General features: G+C 41.9%; 1 protein-coding gene across 3 annotated transcripts in view; it reads right to left on the bottom strand.

The window, feature by feature from the left end:
• Positions 1 to 6,956: 6,956 nt before the first annotated feature.
• The window catches only part of spns1 (spinster homolog 1 (Drosophila)), a 26,903-nt gene continuing 14,075 nt past the window's right edge, over positions 6,957 to 19,784 (bottom strand). For 2 of the 3 annotated variants that reach the window (XM_034540254.1, XM_034540253.1), the window contains exons 10-13: positions 19,693 to 19,758; positions 19,299 to 19,397; positions 18,540 to 18,708; positions 6,957 to 7,547 (exon numbers count right to left, since the gene is read on the bottom strand). In XM_034540254.1, coding sequence (XP_034396145.1) covers positions 7,477 to 7,547; positions 18,540 to 18,708; positions 19,299 to 19,397; positions 19,693 to 19,758 — 405 coding nt within the window. In that variant the 3' untranslated portion in view covers positions 6,957 to 7,476. Of the gene's footprint in view, positions 7,548 to 18,539; positions 19,398 to 19,692; positions 19,759 to 19,784 lie in introns of all 3 variants that reach the window. The other variant, XR_004609903.1, reaches the window with a different exon arrangement.

The following is a 19,784-nucleotide window of genomic DNA, read 5'->3' as shown; positions in this document are numbered from 1 at the left end:
ATTAATATGACTTGGAGGAGTTGATTCATTTAGGCTGACATATTCTTCATGACTCAGCCAGGTTTCAGTAAGACACAATAAATCAATGTGATTGTCTGATATTAAATCATTTACTAATACAGCTTTAGATGACAGAGATCTAATATTTAGGAGTCCACATTTAATTATCCTGTTTTGTTGCACTGTTGCAGTAGTGATGTTAACCTGTATGAGGTTATTTTGTATGACTCCTCTTCTGGTTACTTTTGATTTAATTAATTTAAGTGGCCGTGGGACAGACACAGTCTCTATAGAGTTACGGTAAAGGGTGGGTAACTGCTCGGATGGAAGTGCAGAGAAGGGTGGAAGACTACAACTCTGCTTCTGCTTCCTGATCTGAACTCTGGGTCATGGATTAAGTCCGTTAATCAACTTGGCCATGTTCACAGAAATGAGACGCGCTCCATCCCAAGTGGGATGAATGCCGTCTGGACTCATCAGATCAGGCTTTCCCCAGAAAGTCTGCCAGTTATCTACGTAGCCCACATTGTTTGCTGGGGACCACCTGGACAACCAGCGGTTGAATGACGACATGCGGCTATACATGTCATCATTGATCAGATTGGGGAGAGGGCCAGAGAAAACTACGGTGTCCGACATTGTCTTGGCATAAGTACACACCGATTCCACATTAATTTTAGTGACCTCCGACCGCCGCAGTCGGGAGTCATTACCGCCGGCGTGTATAATAATCTTACTGTAACTACGCTCATCTTTAGCCAGCAGTTTTAAACAAGATTCAATGTCGCCCGCTCTGGCCCCCGGGATGCATATGACTTTGGTCCCTGGCTTCCCTATCTTCACGTTTCTGACTATGGAGCTACCTATAACCAGAGTGGGTTTCTCAGCGGGTGTGTCGCTGAGTGGGGAAAACTGGTTTGAAACGTGAAGAGGTTGGTGGTGCTCAGTGGGCTTCTGTTTAGACTTAAAACCCCTTGGAACAGTCACCCAGCCATCCGGCTGCTCGGGGGCTGCCGGGGGACAGCTAACAGAGGCTAAAGCTAAAGGCCCCGCACCGGCTATGGGGGGAGGCGAGCTAACTAACGTAACTGTCTGAGCTTCGATGGCGCGGAGCCGTGCATCTAACCCACTTAGAACTGCCTCCAACCAGCAAATGAACTACACTTGTTGATGTACCGTTATCATTAAGGGAGGCAGAGGAATAGCTATACATGAGACACTCTGAGCAAGAGGGAGCGGGAGGGGGAGAAGAAAACATCGCGAGCTGCTAAGCTGGCAACCGGAAGTGATGCAATACGCTTACCGGAAGAGAGAGAGCGATGCGTTCAGGAACCTCAAGGAAGGAAGGCAGCGTGTGAAGCCGCTGAATAACACTTAAGATGATAAGAGTCCCACATCAAGACCACCGAGTCCCTCATCAAGACCACCGAGTCCACCATCAAGACCACCGAATCCCTCATCAAGACCACCGAGTCCACCATCAAGACCACCGAGTCCCACATCAAGACCACCGAGTCCCACATCAAGACCACCATCAAGACTACAGAGTCCACCATCAAGACTATAGAGTCCACCATCAAGACCACCGAGTCCCACATCAAGACCACCGAGTCCACCATCAAGACCACCGAGTCCCACATCAAGACCACCGAGTCCACCATCAAGACTACCGAGTCCCACATCAAGACCACCGAGTCCACCATCAAGACCACCGAGTCCACCATCAAGACTACCAAGTTGCTAGTCTTGGTCCAACAGCTCTACATTTGCTGATCTTCATCATTTTGATGTAAAATAATTAGTCAGTAAAATATAAAAATACGACCTTGAAAGGTTGATTAACTTTCACAGAATATTATAATATTTCTGTTTTGTTTGAGTGAGAAAAGGCAAATAATAGAACATCGATTACGATATCTGGTCTCGTGTCACGATATTGAATCAATAAACCAGCGAATATTCTCAGAAGAGCAGCTTCATTAAACGAGAACTGTAATTTACGTGATGTCTTTGAAGTGAATCTTACCGTCTGCTGGGTTCTCATAACTTGGATAACTTTCTGTAGAGAAACAAGTCAGATCGGGATTTGTAGATTAGATTAAAAACAGTTTAAACATCAAAGTGTACAAATATGAACTAATATGAGATAAAAAGAATATTACGTATGAATCACAAGTTAACAAACGAAAGACAACAACAACAACATGATGCTGGAAACAAACAAACAAGCAGAATCTGACCCGTTTCTGAGGGGACGAAGGATCCAGGATCAACCGACGGTAAACTGAACGCAGAAAAATAGAATATTAGATATAAACCCTTGTTATAACATAACAGAAACCTTGTAATAACATTAAAAAACCTTATTATAACATAAAGAAGCTTGTTATAACAAAAAAACAGTTATAAGATTTAAAAAACGTTCTAATCACAACATTTTTTGGGGGGAATACCATGAAAAAGATATCATATTAAACCTTTTTTTAATCTTTTCATTGGGTACAATACATCTAGATCTAGTTTCATCGTTGCTGCTAAAACCTTGATAATCATATATAAAAAAATAGCTGATTCAGACACAAAGTGACTCACTATAGAGGCAGCAGGTGCATGGAGGTCACGTTCGTGTTCGTCAGGGCTGCAAACCAACAGAGAGGAAGTCAACAACAACAACAACAAGACGAGCGGAAGTGACATTATCATCAGCGTAGAGTCGAAGTCAGCTTGATGTATAAACAACTCTTCTCTATAACTGTTAGTGTGTTTGTGGGGCAACGACAACAAAGGATGTCTATTCCATTAATAATGATAATAATAATAATAAATGTTATTTGAGTAGCGCTTTACAAGGTAAAATAAACAATAGAAGCAACAACAATACAAAAATAACAAAACCATTCCATTAAATACCTGTGTTTTAATCATCAGACATTAATGCTCTCATAGTTCATGTATCATTTATCAATAAACATTTAATTTCCATCTTTTTTTGTACGCAAATATATAAAATTCTTCTGCTTGAAACGAGAACTTCGGACTCACATGGATGGGCGACTCTGAACTGAGTGGATCTGATTGGTGGAAACAAGAAAACATTGAGCGAGCGTCTCCTTTAACACTCAAACAATCATCATCGTCATCGTCATAGTGGAAAGACTCACGGCGTGTAGTCCTCCGACTCGGTGCCTTGCCTGATGGACACTGAGGAAACAAACGAGACGTTTTAATTGATTTACTTTGACTCCACCCCCCATGCTGAGCGGCGTGCAGCCGGACGGCGTCCCACCCGGAGGACCTTTGCGTCCGCAGTGCAGACAGACGACAGCCAGGAGCACCGTGGAGACAAAGATGGCCGCCGCCAGGACCCAGAAGACGGCCATGTTTCACCTGGGGGCACAACGGGAGACCGCCAAAATAAAAGACTGAAACATCTTCATGAACATCAGATGGTGATGACACACACACACACACACACACACACACACACACACACACACACACACACACACACACACACACACACACACACACACACACACACACACACACACACACACACACACACACACACACACACACACACACACACACACACACACACACACACACACACACACACACACACACACACACACACACACACACACACACACACACACACACAAAATGTAAAAACAAACGTCTGAAAGATGAAAAGAGTAAAAAAGGTGAAAGAACATTAAAGTAACGAAGAGGATGAAATGGGTTCATTTAAACTTTTTACCTCATTAAATACTTAATAATAATAATAATAATACGTTTTTTTTTTTTTTAAAGTATTATCTTTAAAAAAACAGCTGGAATATAATTTAAATTAATAAAATCATACTTCAAAGTGAAGAGTTCAGATTATTTATAAAACCGTATAAAAAACACAATGTACAAGAAATATTGTACTCGCATTTACTATTATTTAAAGTTTTCATATATAAAACATGATAGGATGCAGTACTACACCATTAAACAACAAGTACACAAAGTTATCTATTTGAACATTCTACAACAATATAACAAATACTTTTACTTCATAATACTTCTGTACTTACTGAAGTAACATGTTGAATGTAGTAGACTTAATGAAGTATTTTCACAGGGTGGTATTTCAACTTTTACCAAAGGAAAGTATTTTATAATAGTACCACGTTTTGAAGTACAAGTAGAAAGTACCACGAACAGGAAACCCGATTATATTTGTGATATCAGAACATGTGCTTCGATGACAGGAAGTCACCGCTCATCCAAGTGTTCATCAATAATTATTGATCTGGATGATATCGTGAGAGAGAGCTGGTTTCTAGATTTGAGAAAGAAACACAGGAATTAATTATTTTCAGATGTAAAAGAAAGAGATCTAGTCAAGGATACTTTATGGACATGATTATGTCATTCACACGTGTTAGAGCTGCATTCTCTCTCCTGACCACCAGGGGGCGACTCCTCTGGTTGTATAGAAGTCTATGCTTCATGTGTTAAAGCTGCATTCTCTCTCCTGACCACCAGGGGGCGACTCCTCTGGTTGTATAGAAGTCTATGCTTCATGTGTTAGAGCTGCATTCTCTCTAGTGACCACCAGGGGACGACTCCTCTGGTTGAATAGAAGTCTATGCTTCATGTGTTAAAGCTGCATTCTCTCTACTGACCACCAGGGGGCGACTCCTCTGGTTGTATAGAAGTCTATGCTTCATGTGTTACAGCTGCATTCTCTCTCCTGACCACCAGGGGGCGACTCCTCTGGTTGTATAGAAGTCTATGCTTCATGTGTTAAAGCTGCATTCTCTCTACTGACCACCAGGGGGCGACTCCTCTGGTTGTATAGAAGTCTATGCCTCATTTGTTAAAGCTGCATTCTCTCTCCTGACCACCAGGGGGCGACTCCTCTGGTTGTATAGAAGTCTATATAAATGACTCTACTTCTCTTGATGTATTCCCTCAGTAAACATTGTAAACATTAGTTTTTGGTCTCAATCTCTAGTTTCAAGTCTTCTTCAATACAGTGTGATGTTCATTTAGTAAATTATGGTCATTTAGAGTCAAACAGACCATAAAGCAGGGGATGCTTTAGGGCGGGGCTACAAGGTGATTGACAGGTCGACACCAGAGACGTAATACGGCGTTTCTACCTCAACTCTGCTCAGTCCTAATATGGTCACTTCCTGCTCGCTGGTTGAAAAAACTTAAACAAGATGGCGAGGGCCAAAACGCAGAACTAGAGGCTTCACAAACGTATTCACTTTATTGTAACCTAATAATAATCTTTATATCAATGTCTGCTGAGAAAAGACAAACAGGCAGGTAACATGATATATAGATATATATATATATATATACACACATATATATATATATATATATACACACATATATATATATATATACATATATATATATATATATATATATATACACATATATATATTTATATAAGTTTTATATTCATCACTTTAATGTTGCAGCTTGTTTTAACGTTCTGCTGAACATCTTTATTTTATTTGTTCATCACATTGTGTATTAATGTGTTAGTCAGATAAATGTAGTAAAAAGTACAATATTTACTCCGAGATGTACTAGAAGTAGAAAGTGTCGCTTGTCTCCAGAGTATTTGTACTTCTTCTCCAGTAAAGTACTCGAGTACTTCCACGACTGGAGATATACAACATTTTCTTCTCCCTTCTGAACAGGAGACTTACTTCACCTCCTCCAGGTGCATGCTGGGAACCAGCCGTGACCTCCATCACGCATGGAGGTCACCAATGAAAGAAAAGAAAGACTCACCTGGAGACTCGAGGACGGACGGCGGTCTCTCGGGGACGGCGGACGGGTGCTGCCGGTCTTGTGTCCGGCCCAAAGGATCCGGGCCTCATGAGGCGCCTACTGCACCCGATCAGCGGCCATGTCCGGACACGTCTTGGCTCTGGTTCTGATCTGGAGTCCGGTCTTCAGCCTGCCTCTTCGTCTCGATCCCGTCCCCACAAAACCCTCTCAGGACTCTCGTGGAAGGGGGACGACCCAAAGACCCCCAAAGAGCCAGGTCTCGGTTTAGAGGACTACGTGAGCCGAGGCGCGTGACGATCTAAACGACGCTGGAAACCAGAGGAATGATTTTCACACCAACTCCTCCGACCAATCAGAAGCCGGCTGCCACGAAGCTGCAGCGCTGCTGCAAAACCGCCTCGACATCCTGCTGCAGACAGGAAACCACAGCGCTGCTCCTGCACCTCCACCGGCCTCGTTTCTCCTTCTGAGAACCCCCCAATGACTGAGGGAGGGGGGCCACCAGCTGAACACAAAGACCAGATCCGGGCCGCCTTCTCGCTACGTGGCGGTGCAGGTTCAAGGCGATGATGTCATCATCGGGGGTTTCTCAACAGACCAAACGACAAGATAAATATTCTCTCTCCTCCCCGGCGCCACATTAATATCATTCTTAATATTTCTTACCTGCTCAGACACGTTGGAGGCGGATCTGGATCCTGGGTGCTTCTAGGAGGTCTCGGGGGACCAGATTTCTTGCTTTTCCACAGATATCCCATAATTCCATCATTATTTAAGTATTATAAACACATCCTTGTATTTGTCACCTTGATTCTGATGATAATAAGTATTATTAAAAATATATATTTTGTATTTGATCATTATTAGCAGATTTTCTCTTTGTTATAAACCAAAACATTAAATAAAATACCATGTATAATAACTCAGATTCTGATCATAATAAAAGTAATAACAATACTACTAATATATTTAAATATATATATTTTGCTATACTTTTACATTTGAGTCTCTTGTGTTTCCTGGCAATAAACCTGATGATAATAAAATCTAGATAAATATTCAGAGGTCTTATGATCTTCTCCTCTTGGATCATTAATAATTATAATTTATGAACAAAACATTTACATCAAGAGCAAACACACACGTGACAAGTTCATTCCCATTTAATAGTTCACAAAAAAAGATATTCTGCTTAAGTAATTTGAGGTTAACAAACGTTCATTTCTAAGTGTTTCTCTTAAATATGGATTCACGTTCTGCTCGACTTGGTGAAGCACGGAAGCAAAAACATTTGAAACTGCAGGAGATAAAAAGATAAATATGACGAGTCTCTGATCTTCATCTTCCATTAGCTGGACGACTGGTGAGAATATTAGTGTTTTAATTCAAACGTAAAACACGATTCTGAATATTAAAGCCGTTTATGAAACTGGTTCCTCCGGCTGATCCCAGACCAGCCAGGCGGAGAGGAGGAGATATTGATCCGTTCAGAGGCGATCGGGTCCTTTTGAGTCTAAAAAAAACGTCCCTCAAGTTGTCTCCGTGTAAAATTATATAATAAAAAAAGTAGAATTTCAAGAATTTAAAACCGAACACGTCCTGAAAGCTTCTGCGTGGCCGAGAGTCCTAAAAACAATCAACGAGGTCCGGAGACGCAGAACCGGATCAGATCAGAACGCTGGAGACCGGGACCCGGGTGGACCGACCGCTCTTTGGGACCACGATGGGCTCGTCGTCTGGAAACACAAAACAAACAAAACACAACAAGTTTAAGTTTATTCTGCAGTGCCGAAGACTCATCATCATGTTCACCATCATCATGTTCATCACCATCATGTTCATCACCATCATGTTCACCACCATCATGTTCACCATCATGTTCACCACCATCATGTTCACCATCATGTTCATCACCACCATGTTCATGTTAACCATCATGTTCATGTTCACCATCATGTTCACCATCATCATGTTCACGTTAACCATCATGTTCACCATCATCATGTTCATCACCACCATGTTCATGTTAACCATCATGTTCACCACCATCATGTTCACCATCATGTTCATCACCACCATGTTCATGTTAACCATCATGTTCACCATCATCATGTTCATGTTAACCATCATGTTCACCATCATCATGTTCATGTTAACCATCATGTTCACCATCATCATGTTCATGTTAACCATCATGTTCACCATCATCATGTTCATCACCACCATGTTCATGTTAACCATCATGTTCACCATCATCATGTTCATGTTAACCATCATGTTCACCATCATCATGTTCATGTTAACCATCATGTTCACCATCATCATGTTCATGTTAACCATCATGTTCACCACCATCATGTTCACCACCACCATGTTCACCACCATCATGTTCATGTTCACCACCATGTTCACCATCATCATGTTCACCACCATCATGTTCACCATCATCATGTTCATGTTCACCATCATCATGTTCATGTTCACCATCATGTTCATCACCACCATGTTCATGTTAACGATCATGTTCATGTTCACCATCATGTTCACCACCATCATGTTCATGTTAACGATCATGTTCATGTTCACCATCATGTTCATGTTCACCACCATGTTCACCACCATCATGTTCATGTTAACCATCATGTTCACCATCATCATGTTCACCACCACCATGTTCATGTTAACCATCATGTTCACCATCATCATGTTCATGTTCACCATCATGTTCACCACCATCATGTTCATAATAACCATCATGTTCACCATCATCATGTTCACCACCACCATGTTCATGTTAACCATCATGTTCACCATCATCATGTTCATGTTAACCATCATGTTCATGTTCACCATCATGTTCACCACCACCATGTTCATGTTAACCATCATGTTCACCATCATCATGTTCATGTTAACCACCATGTTCATGTTAACCACCATGTTCATGTTCACCATCATGTTCATGTTAACCATCATGTTCATGTTCACCATCATGTTCACCACCACCATGTTCATGTTAACCATCATGTTCACCATCATCATGTTCATGTTAACCATCATGTTCATGTTAACCACCATGTTCATGTTCACCATCATGTTCATGTTCACCACCATGTTCATGTTAACCATCATGTTCACCACCATCATGTTCATGTTCACCATCATGTTCACCACCATCATGTTCACCACCATGTTCATGTTCACCACCATGTTCACCATCATCATGTTCATGTTCACCATCATGTTCACCACCATCATGTTCATGTTAACCATCATGTTCATGTTCACCACCATGTTCACCATCATCATGTTCATGTTAACCATCATGTTCACCACCACCATGTTCACCACCATCATGTTCATGTTCACCATCATGTTCACCACCATCATGTTCATGTTAACCATCATGTTCATGTTCACCACCATGTTCACCATCATCATGTTCATGTTAACCATCATGTTCACCACCATCATGTTAACCATCATGTTCACCACCATCATGTTCATCACCAACATGTTCATCACCAACATGTTCATGTTAACCATCATGTTCACCATCATCATGTTCATCACCATCATGTTCATCACCAACATGTTCATCACCAACATGTTCATGTTAACCAACATGTTCACCACCATCATGTTCACCACCATCATGTTCACCACCATCATGTTAACCATCATGTTCACCACCATCATGTTCATGTTCACCATCATCATGTTCATCACCATCATGTTCATCACCAACATGTTCATCACCAACATGTTCATGTTAACCATCATGTTCACCACCATCATGTTAACCATCATGTTCACCACCATCATGTTCATGTTCACCATCATCATGTTCATCACCATCATGTTCATCACCAACATGTTCATCACCAACATGTTCATGTTAACCAACATGTTCACCACCATCATGTTCACCATCATCATGTTCACCACCATCATGTTCATCACCACCATCATCATGTTCATCACCACCATCATGTTCACCACCATCATGTTCATCACCACCATCATCATGTTCATCACCACCATCATGTTCACCATCATCATGTTCATCACCACCATGTTCACCACCACCATGTTCATGTTAACCACCATCATGTTCACCACCATCATGTTCATCATCATCATGTTCATCACCACCATGTTCATGTTCACCACCATCATGTTCATCACCACCATGTTCATGTTAACCATCATGTTCACCACCACCATGTTCATGTTCATCACCACCATGTTCATGTTAACCATCATGTTCACCACCACCATGTTCATGTTCATCACCACCATGTTCATGTTAACCATCATGTTCACCACCACCATGTTCATGTTCACCACCACCATGTTCACCACCATCATGTTCATGTTCACCACCATCATGTTCATCACCACCATGTTCATGTTCACCACCACCATGTTCACCACCACCATGTTCACCACCACCATGTTCATGTTCACCACCATCATGTTCATCACCACCATGTTCATGTTCACCACCACCATGTTCATGTTCACCACCATCATGTTCATCACCACCATGTTCATGTTCACCACCATCATGTTCATGTTCACCACCATCATGTTCATCACCACCATGTTCATGTTCACCACCACCATGTTCATGTTCACCACCATCATGTTCATCACCACCATGTTCATGTTCACCACCACCATGTTCATGTTCACCACCATCATGTTCACCACCACCATGTTCATCACCACCATGTTCACCACCACCATGTTCATCACCACCATGTTCATGTTCACCACCACCATGTTCATGTTCACCACCATCATGTTCATCATCATGTTCATCACCACCATGTTCATGTTAACCATCATGTTCACCACCATCATGTTCATCACCACCATGTTCATGTTCACCACCATCATGTTCATCACCATCATGTTCACCACCATGTTCATCATCTTCATGTTCATCACCACCATGTTCATGTTAACCATCATGTTCACCATCATCATGTTCACCACCATCATGTTCATGTTCACCATCATCATGTTCATCACCATCATCATGTTCATCACCACCATGTTCATCACCAACATGTTCATCACCAACATGTTCATGTTAACCATCATGTTCACCACAACCATGTTCATCACCACCATGTTCATGTTCACCATCATGTTCATCACCACCATGTTCATCACCACCATGTTCATGTTAACCATCATGTTCACCACCACCATGTTCATCACCACCATGTTCATGTTAACCATCATGTTCACCACCATCATGTTCATCACCACCATGTTCATGTTAACCATCATGTTCACCACCATCATGTTCATCACCACCATGTTCATGTTAACCATCATGTTCACCACCATCATGTTCATCACCACCATGTTCATGTTAACCATCATGTTCACCATCACCATGTTCACCATCATCATGTTCATGTTAACCACCATGTTCATCACCACCATGTTCATGTTCACCACCACCATGTTCATGTTCACCACCATCATGTTCATCACCACCATGTTCACCACCATCATGTTCATGTTCACCACCATCATGTTCACCACCATGTTCACCACCACGTTCACCACCATCATGTTCATCACCACCATGTTCATGTTAACCATCATGTTCACCATCATCATGTTCACCACCATCATGTTCATCACCACCATGTTCATGTTCACCACCATCATGTTCACCACCATCATGTTCAGCGCCATCATGTTCATCACCAACATGTTCATGTTAACCACCATCATGTTCACCACCATCATGTTCACCACCATCATGTTCATCACCACCATGTTCATGTTAACCATCATGTTCACCACCATCATGTTCATCACCATCATGTTCATGTTAACCATCATGTTCACCACCATCATGTTCACCACCATCATGTTCATCACCACCATGTTCATGTTAACCACCATGTTCATCACCATCATGTTCATGTTAACCACCATGTTCACCACCATCATGTTCACCACCATGTTCACCACCATCATGTTCATCACCACCATCATGTTCAGCGCCATCATGTTCACAAACATTATGTTCACCACCACCATGTTTATCACCATGTTCACCACCACCATGTTCATGACGATCATGTTCACCACCATCATGTTCATCACCACCATGTTCACCACCACCATGTTCATGTTAACCATCATGTTCATCACCATCATGTTCATGTTAACCATCATGTTCACCACCATCATGTTCACCACCATCATGTTCACCACCATTATGTTCATGTTCACTACCACCATGTTCACGACCATCATGTTCACCACCACCATGTTCACCACCACCATGTTCACGACCATCATGTTCACCACCATGTTCACCACCACCATGTTCATCACCATGTTCACCACCACCATGTTCACGACCATCATGTTCACCACCATGTTCATGTTAACCATCATTTTCACCACCATCATGTTCATCACCACCATGTTCATGTTAACCATCATGTTCACCATCACCATGTTCACCACCACCATGTTCATGTTAACCATCATGTTCACCATCATCATGTTCACCACCATCATGTTCATCATCATGTTCACCACCACGTTCACCACCATTATGTTCATGTTCCCCACCATCATGTTCACCATCATGTTCACCGCCATCATGTTCACCGCCATCATGTTCACAACCATTATGTTCACCACCATCATGTTCATGTTCACCACCATCATGTTCATCACCATCATGTTCACCACCATCATGTTCATCACCACCATGTTCATGTTCACCATCATGTTCACCACCATCATGTTCATCACCACTATGTTCACCACCATCATGTTCATGTTCACCACCATCATGTTCATCACCATCATGTTCACCACCATCATGTTCACCACCATCATGTTCATCACCACCATGTTCATGTTCACCATCATGTTCACCACCATCATGTTCATCACCACCATGTTCATGTTAACCATCATGTTCACCATCACCATGTTCACCACCACCATGTTCACGACCATCATGTTCACCACCATGTTCATGTTAACCATCATGTTCACCACCACCATGTTCATGTTAACCATCATGTTCACCATCATCATGTTCACCACCATCATGTTCATCATCATGTTCACCACCACGTTCACCACCATTATGTTCATGTTCCCCACCATCATGTTCACCACCATTATGTTCATGTTCACCACCATGTTCATGTTAACCATCATGTTCACCACCACCATGTTCACCACCATTATGTTCATGTTCCCCACCATCATGTTCACCACCATTATGTTCATGTTCCCCACCATCATGTTCACCACCATCATGTTCACCACCATCATGTTCATCACCATCATGTTCACCATCATCATGTTCATGTTAACCATCATGTTCACCACCATTATGTTCATGTTCCCCACCATCATGTTCACCACCATCATGTTCATGTTAACCATCATGTTCACAACCATCATGTTCACCACCATCATGTTCATGTTAACCATCATGTTAACCATCATGTTCACCACCATTATGTTCATGTTCCCCACCATCATGTTCACCACCATCATGTTCACCGCCATCATGTTCACAACCATTATGTTCACCATCATCATGTTCACCATCATCATGTTCACCACCATCATGTTCACCACCATCATGTTCACAACCATTATGTTCACCATCATCATGTTCACAACCATCATGTTCACCACCATCATGTTCACCACCATCATGTTCATGTTCACCACCATTATGTTCATGTTCACCGCCATCATGTTCACAACCATCATGTTCACCACCATCATGTTCATGTTAACCATCATGTTCACAACCATCATGTTCACCACCATCATGTTCATGTTAACCACCACGTTCACCACCATCATGTTCACCACCATTATGTTCATGTTCCCCACCATCATGTTCACCGCCATCATGTTCACCACCATCATGTTCATGTTCACCACCATGTTCACAACCATCATGTTCACCACCATCATGTTCATGTTAACCATCATGTTCACAACCATCATGTTCACCACCATCATGTTCATGTTAACCACCACGTTCACCACCATCATGTTCACCACCATTATGTTCATGTTCCCCACCATCATGTTCAGCGCCATCATGTTCACAAACATTATGTTCACCACCACCATGTTTATCACCATGTTCACCACCACCATGTTCATGACGATCATGTTCACCACCATCATGTTCATCACCACCATGTTCACCACCACCATGTTCATGTTAACCATCATGTTCATCACCATCATGTTCATGTTAACCATCATGTTCACCACCATCATGTTCACCACCATCATGTTCACCACCATTATGTTCATGTTCACTACCACCATGTTCACGACCATCATGTTCACCACCACCATGTTCACCACCACCATGTTCACGACCATCATGTTCACCACCATGTTCACCACCACCATGTTCATCACCATGTTCACCACCACCATGTTCACGACCATCATGTTCACCACCATGTTCATGTTAACCATCATGTTCACCACCACCATGTTCATGTTCACCATCATTTTCACCACCATCATGTTCATCACCACCATGTTCATGTTAACCATCATGTTCATCACCATCATGTTCATGTTAACCATCATGTTCACCACCATCATGTTCACCACCATCATGTTCACCACCATTATGTTCATGTTCACTACCACCATGTTCACGACCATCATGTTCACCACCACCATGTTCACCACCACCATGTTCACGACCATCATGTTCACCACCATGTTCACCACCACCATGTTCATCACCATGTTCACCACCACCATGTTCACGACCATCATGTTCACCACCATGTTCATGTTAACCATCATGTTCACCACCACCATGTTCATGTTAACCATCATTTTCACCACCATCATGTTCATCACCACCATGTTCATGTTAACCATCATGTTCACCATCACCATGTTCACCACCACCATGTTCATGTTAACCATCATGTTCACCATCATCATGTTCACCACCATCATGTTCATCATCATGTTCACCACCACGTTCACCACCATTATGTTCATGTTCCCCACCATCATGTTCACCATCATGTTCACCGCCATCATGTTCACCGCCATCATGTTCACAACCATTATGTTCACCACCATCATGTTCATGTTCACCACCATCATGTTCATCACCATCATGTTCACCACCATCATGTTCACCACCATCATGTTCATCACCACCATGTTCATGTTCACCATCATGTTCACCACCATCATGTTCATCACCACCATGTTCATGTTAACCATCATGTTCACCATCACCATGTTCACCACCACCATGTTCACGACCATCATGTTCACCACCATGTTCATGTTAACCATCATGTTCACCACCACCATGTTCATGTTAACCATCATGTTCACCATCATCATGTTCACCACCATCATGTTCATCATCATGTTCACCACCACGTTCACCACCATTATGTTCATGTTCCCCACCATCATGTTCACCACCATTATGTTCATGTTCACCACCATGTTCATGTTAACCATCATGTTCACCACCACCATGTTCACCACCATTATGTTCATGTTCCCCACCATCATGTTCACCACCATTATGTTCATGTTCCCCACCATCATGTTCACCACCATCATGTTCACCACCATCATGTTCATCACCATCATGTTCACCATCATCATGTTCATGTTAACCATCATGTTCACCACCATTATGTTCATGTTCCCCACCATCATGTTCACCACCATCATGTTCATGTTAACCATCATGTTCACAACCATCATGTTCACCACCATCATGTTCATGTTAACCATCATGTTAACCATCATGTTCACCACCATTATGTTCATGTTCCCCACCATCATGTTCACCACCATCATGTTCACCGCCATCATGTTCACAACCATTATGTTCACCATCATCATGTTCACCATCATCATGTTCACCACCATCATGTTCACCACCATCATGTTCACAACCATTATGTTCACCATCATCATGTTCACAACCATCATGTTCACCACCATCATGTTCACCACCATCATGTTCATGTTCACCACCATTATGTTCATGTTCACCGCCATCATGTTCACAACCATCATGTTCACCACCATCATGTTCATGTTAACCATCATGTTCACAACCATCATGTTCACCACCATCATGTTCATGTTAACCACCACGTTCACCACCATCATGTTCACCACCATTATGTTCATGTTCCCCACCATCATGTTCACCGCCATCATGTTCACCACCATCATGTTCATGTTCACCACCATGTTCACCGCCATCATGTTCACCACCATCATGTTCATGTTCACCACCATCATGTTCACAACCATCATGTTCACCACCATGTTCACCGCCATCATGTTCACAACCATTATGTTCATCACCACCATGTTCATGTTAACCACCATGTTCACCACCATCATGTTCATGTTAACCACCATGTTCACCACCATCATGTTCACCACCATCATGTTCATGTTAACCATCATGTTCACCACCATCATGTTCACCATCATGTTCACCACCATCATGTTCATGTTAACCATCATGTTCACCACCATCATGTTCATGTTAACCATCATGTTCACCACCATCATGTTCATGTTCACCACCATCATGTTCATGTTAACCATCATCATGTTAACCACCATTATGTTAACCATCATCATGTTCATCACCATCATGTTCATCACCACCACCACGTTCACCACCATCATGTTCACCACCATCATGTTCACCATCATTATGTTCATGTTAACCACCATCATGTTCATGTTAACCATCATGTTCACCACCATCATGTTCATGTTAACCATCATGTTCACCACCATCATGTTCATGTTAACCATCATGTTCACCACCATCATGTTCATGTTAACCATCATGTTCACCACCATCATGTTCATGTTCACCACCATCATGTTCATGTTAACCATCATCATGTTAACCACCATTATGTTAACCATCATCATGTTCATCACCATCATGTTCATCACCACCATGTTCACCACCATCATGTTCACCATCATTATGTTCATGTTCACCATCATCATGTTCATGTTCACCACCATGTTCACCACCATCATGTTCACCATCATTATGTTCATGTTCACCACCATCATCATGTTCACCATCATTATGTTCACCACCATCATGTTCACCATCATTATGTTCACCACCATCATGTTCACCATCATTATGTTCACCACCACCATCATGTTCACCATCATTATGTTCACCACCACCATCATGTTCACCATCATTATGTTCACCACCATCATCATGTTCACCACCATTATGTTCACCACCATCATGTTCACCATCATTATGTTCACCACCACCATCATGTTCACCATCATTATGTTCACCACCATCATCATGTTCACCATCATTATGTTCACCACCATCATGTTCACCATCATTATGTTCATGTTCACCACCATCATGTTCACCATCATTATGTTCATGTTCACCACCATCATGTTCACCATCATCATGTTCATGTTAACCATCATGTTCACCACCATCATGTTCATGTTAACCATCATGTTCATGTTAACCATCATGTTCACCATCATCATGTTCATGTTAACCATCATGTTCACCATCATCATGTTCATGTTAACCATCATGTTCACCATCATCATGTTCATGTTAACCATCAATCATGTTCATGTTAACCATCAATCATGTTCACCATCAATCATGTTCACCATCAATCATGTTCACCAATTCAATTCAGTTTATTTTTTACAGCCCAAATCACAACCTCCCCTCAGAGGGCTTTACAATCTGTACACATACGACATCCCTGACCTTTGACCTCACATTAAAAAACTCCCCAAAAATAACCTTTGACAGGGAAAAAAGGGAAGAAACCTTCAGGAGAGCAACAGAGGAGGATCCCTCTCCCCGGATGGACAGATGAATAGATGTCATGTGACCAGATGAACAGAGTTACAGAGTTACATAAACACATTACATGAATATGAAAATGTATGAATGGAACTCCAATCCATGAAACAGAAGGAGGTAGAGAGGAGGGGGGCGGGGGGGATCAGCAGGGGCCACCACCATTGTGTTCACCACCATCATCCTCATCATCATGTTCACCATCATCACGTTGACCATCATCACGTACTTATTGTACTTTTTACTGTCCTCCCACTTTTCTAGAACACGTCTTTAGTGCAGAATTGAATTTCTTTGATAATTTCTTTCCCTAAAATGTTGAATATAATCTAAATATCCAACATGTTCCAAGTGTCTGCAAGTGTTACTAATGTTAACAAATAACTTCCTGAAGTTCAGTCAGTTTCTCCTCATGTGGTCACGTGATCTCAGATTAATCAATCATGATGTCATAGTTTCACTGAGGAGCTCAGAATTTAATGTTTTTAACACAATATAAATAAAGTAAACGGTTTAATGGAGGAGAGATTTTAAATGACACAAAGAATAAAATGTTTTGAAGAAATATACATTTGAAGCTTCTTTTTTGTGCAGCTTGTTCTTCCGGAAGCATTTGGCACACATGATGTGTTCAAGGACCGTCGGAAACACGAAAATATGACGGTCGTGATGTTCATTTACAGATTCTGATTGTGACTAAGCGTTTAAAAGAGACACCTTTCCGTCCCTCCAGTGGTTAAGAGGGTTAAACTCATTGGTCCGCGTGACGGCGGCGCTCCGCCCGTCTCACCTGAGGCGACGTAGTTCTCGGCCCGGTGGCGGTCCTTCTCGATGAAGAGGGCGGTGGCGAGGAAGAAGCCTCCTCCGATCACGGCCACGAAGGAGCAGAGCAGCAGGGAGAGCTGCAGCGAGCGGAACTGCCACAAGAAGGACTCGGTCTGCTTCAGAGAGTCCGACACCTGAGACACACCACGCAGGTACCGTCCATCAATTATCACGGCATCGTTGGATCATTCATTATAGTAATCATTCTAATGTTTTGTATACAGATTATTTATTTAGGTTATTTCTTCAAAGAGTAAGTTATCAAGTTCATATATTTGTTATCGCGTGCAGATGACGCTCTTCTGTAAGTTCTTCATTTATTACAAATATTTATTTATGTTGTGCATCTGAAGGAGTTTATCCTTTTAAAATAAATAAATATGTTTCGTCAAATTAAATAAAAATAATGTATTTATTATTAGGGGATCTTTGTTGTACTGCCTAAAATAATAAAGCCATATAATAACGTGTGTAGATTGTATTTAGTGTCATGTATACACACACACACACACACACACACACACACACACACACACACACACACACACACACACACACACACACACACACACACACACACACACACACACACACACACACACACACACACACACACACACACACACACACACACACACACACACACACACACACACACACACACACACACACACACACACACACACACACACACACACACACACACACACACACACACACACACCACTCCGATGAGGTAGGGGCTCCCAGCGTCTCCCAGTAGATGTGAGATGACGATCTGAAACGCTTCGGCTGTGGCGCGACGAGTCGGAACGACGACGTACTGAGAAATAAGAACAAAGTTCACGTTATTTATATATTCATCATTACAGATATTTAAAAATCTTAAATCTGTATGAGAGATTTTTTTTTTTATTAGATATGAATAATAATAATAATAAGACAATAGATGAAACAAATATGATACATTAAAGAAATAATAAAAAAGGAATAAAATATAAATAACAATATTTAAATAAAGCAATACAAAAAACGTCATAAGTTCAATAATATTATAATATGTAATAATGTGTTGTAATAATAACGACTGTCCCTTTAAGAGGTTTTACAGAACAAACCAGCAGGATGTCGGCCACGATGGCCCAATTCATGGACAGGAAGGTCTCCCCGAGGAAGATGAAGACCTGAGTGGGCAGACACAAACCATCAT

The sequence above is a fragment of the Cyclopterus lumpus genome, chromosome 8 (assembly GCF_009769545.1).
Source record: "Cyclopterus lumpus isolate fCycLum1 chromosome 8, fCycLum1.pri, whole genome shotgun sequence".
NCBI classification, from domain to species: Eukaryota; Metazoa; Chordata; class Actinopteri; order Perciformes; family Cyclopteridae; genus Cyclopterus; species Cyclopterus lumpus.
The sequence above is the reverse complement of the archived record's forward strand: the minus strand, read 5'-3'. Positions and strand labels throughout refer to the sequence as shown.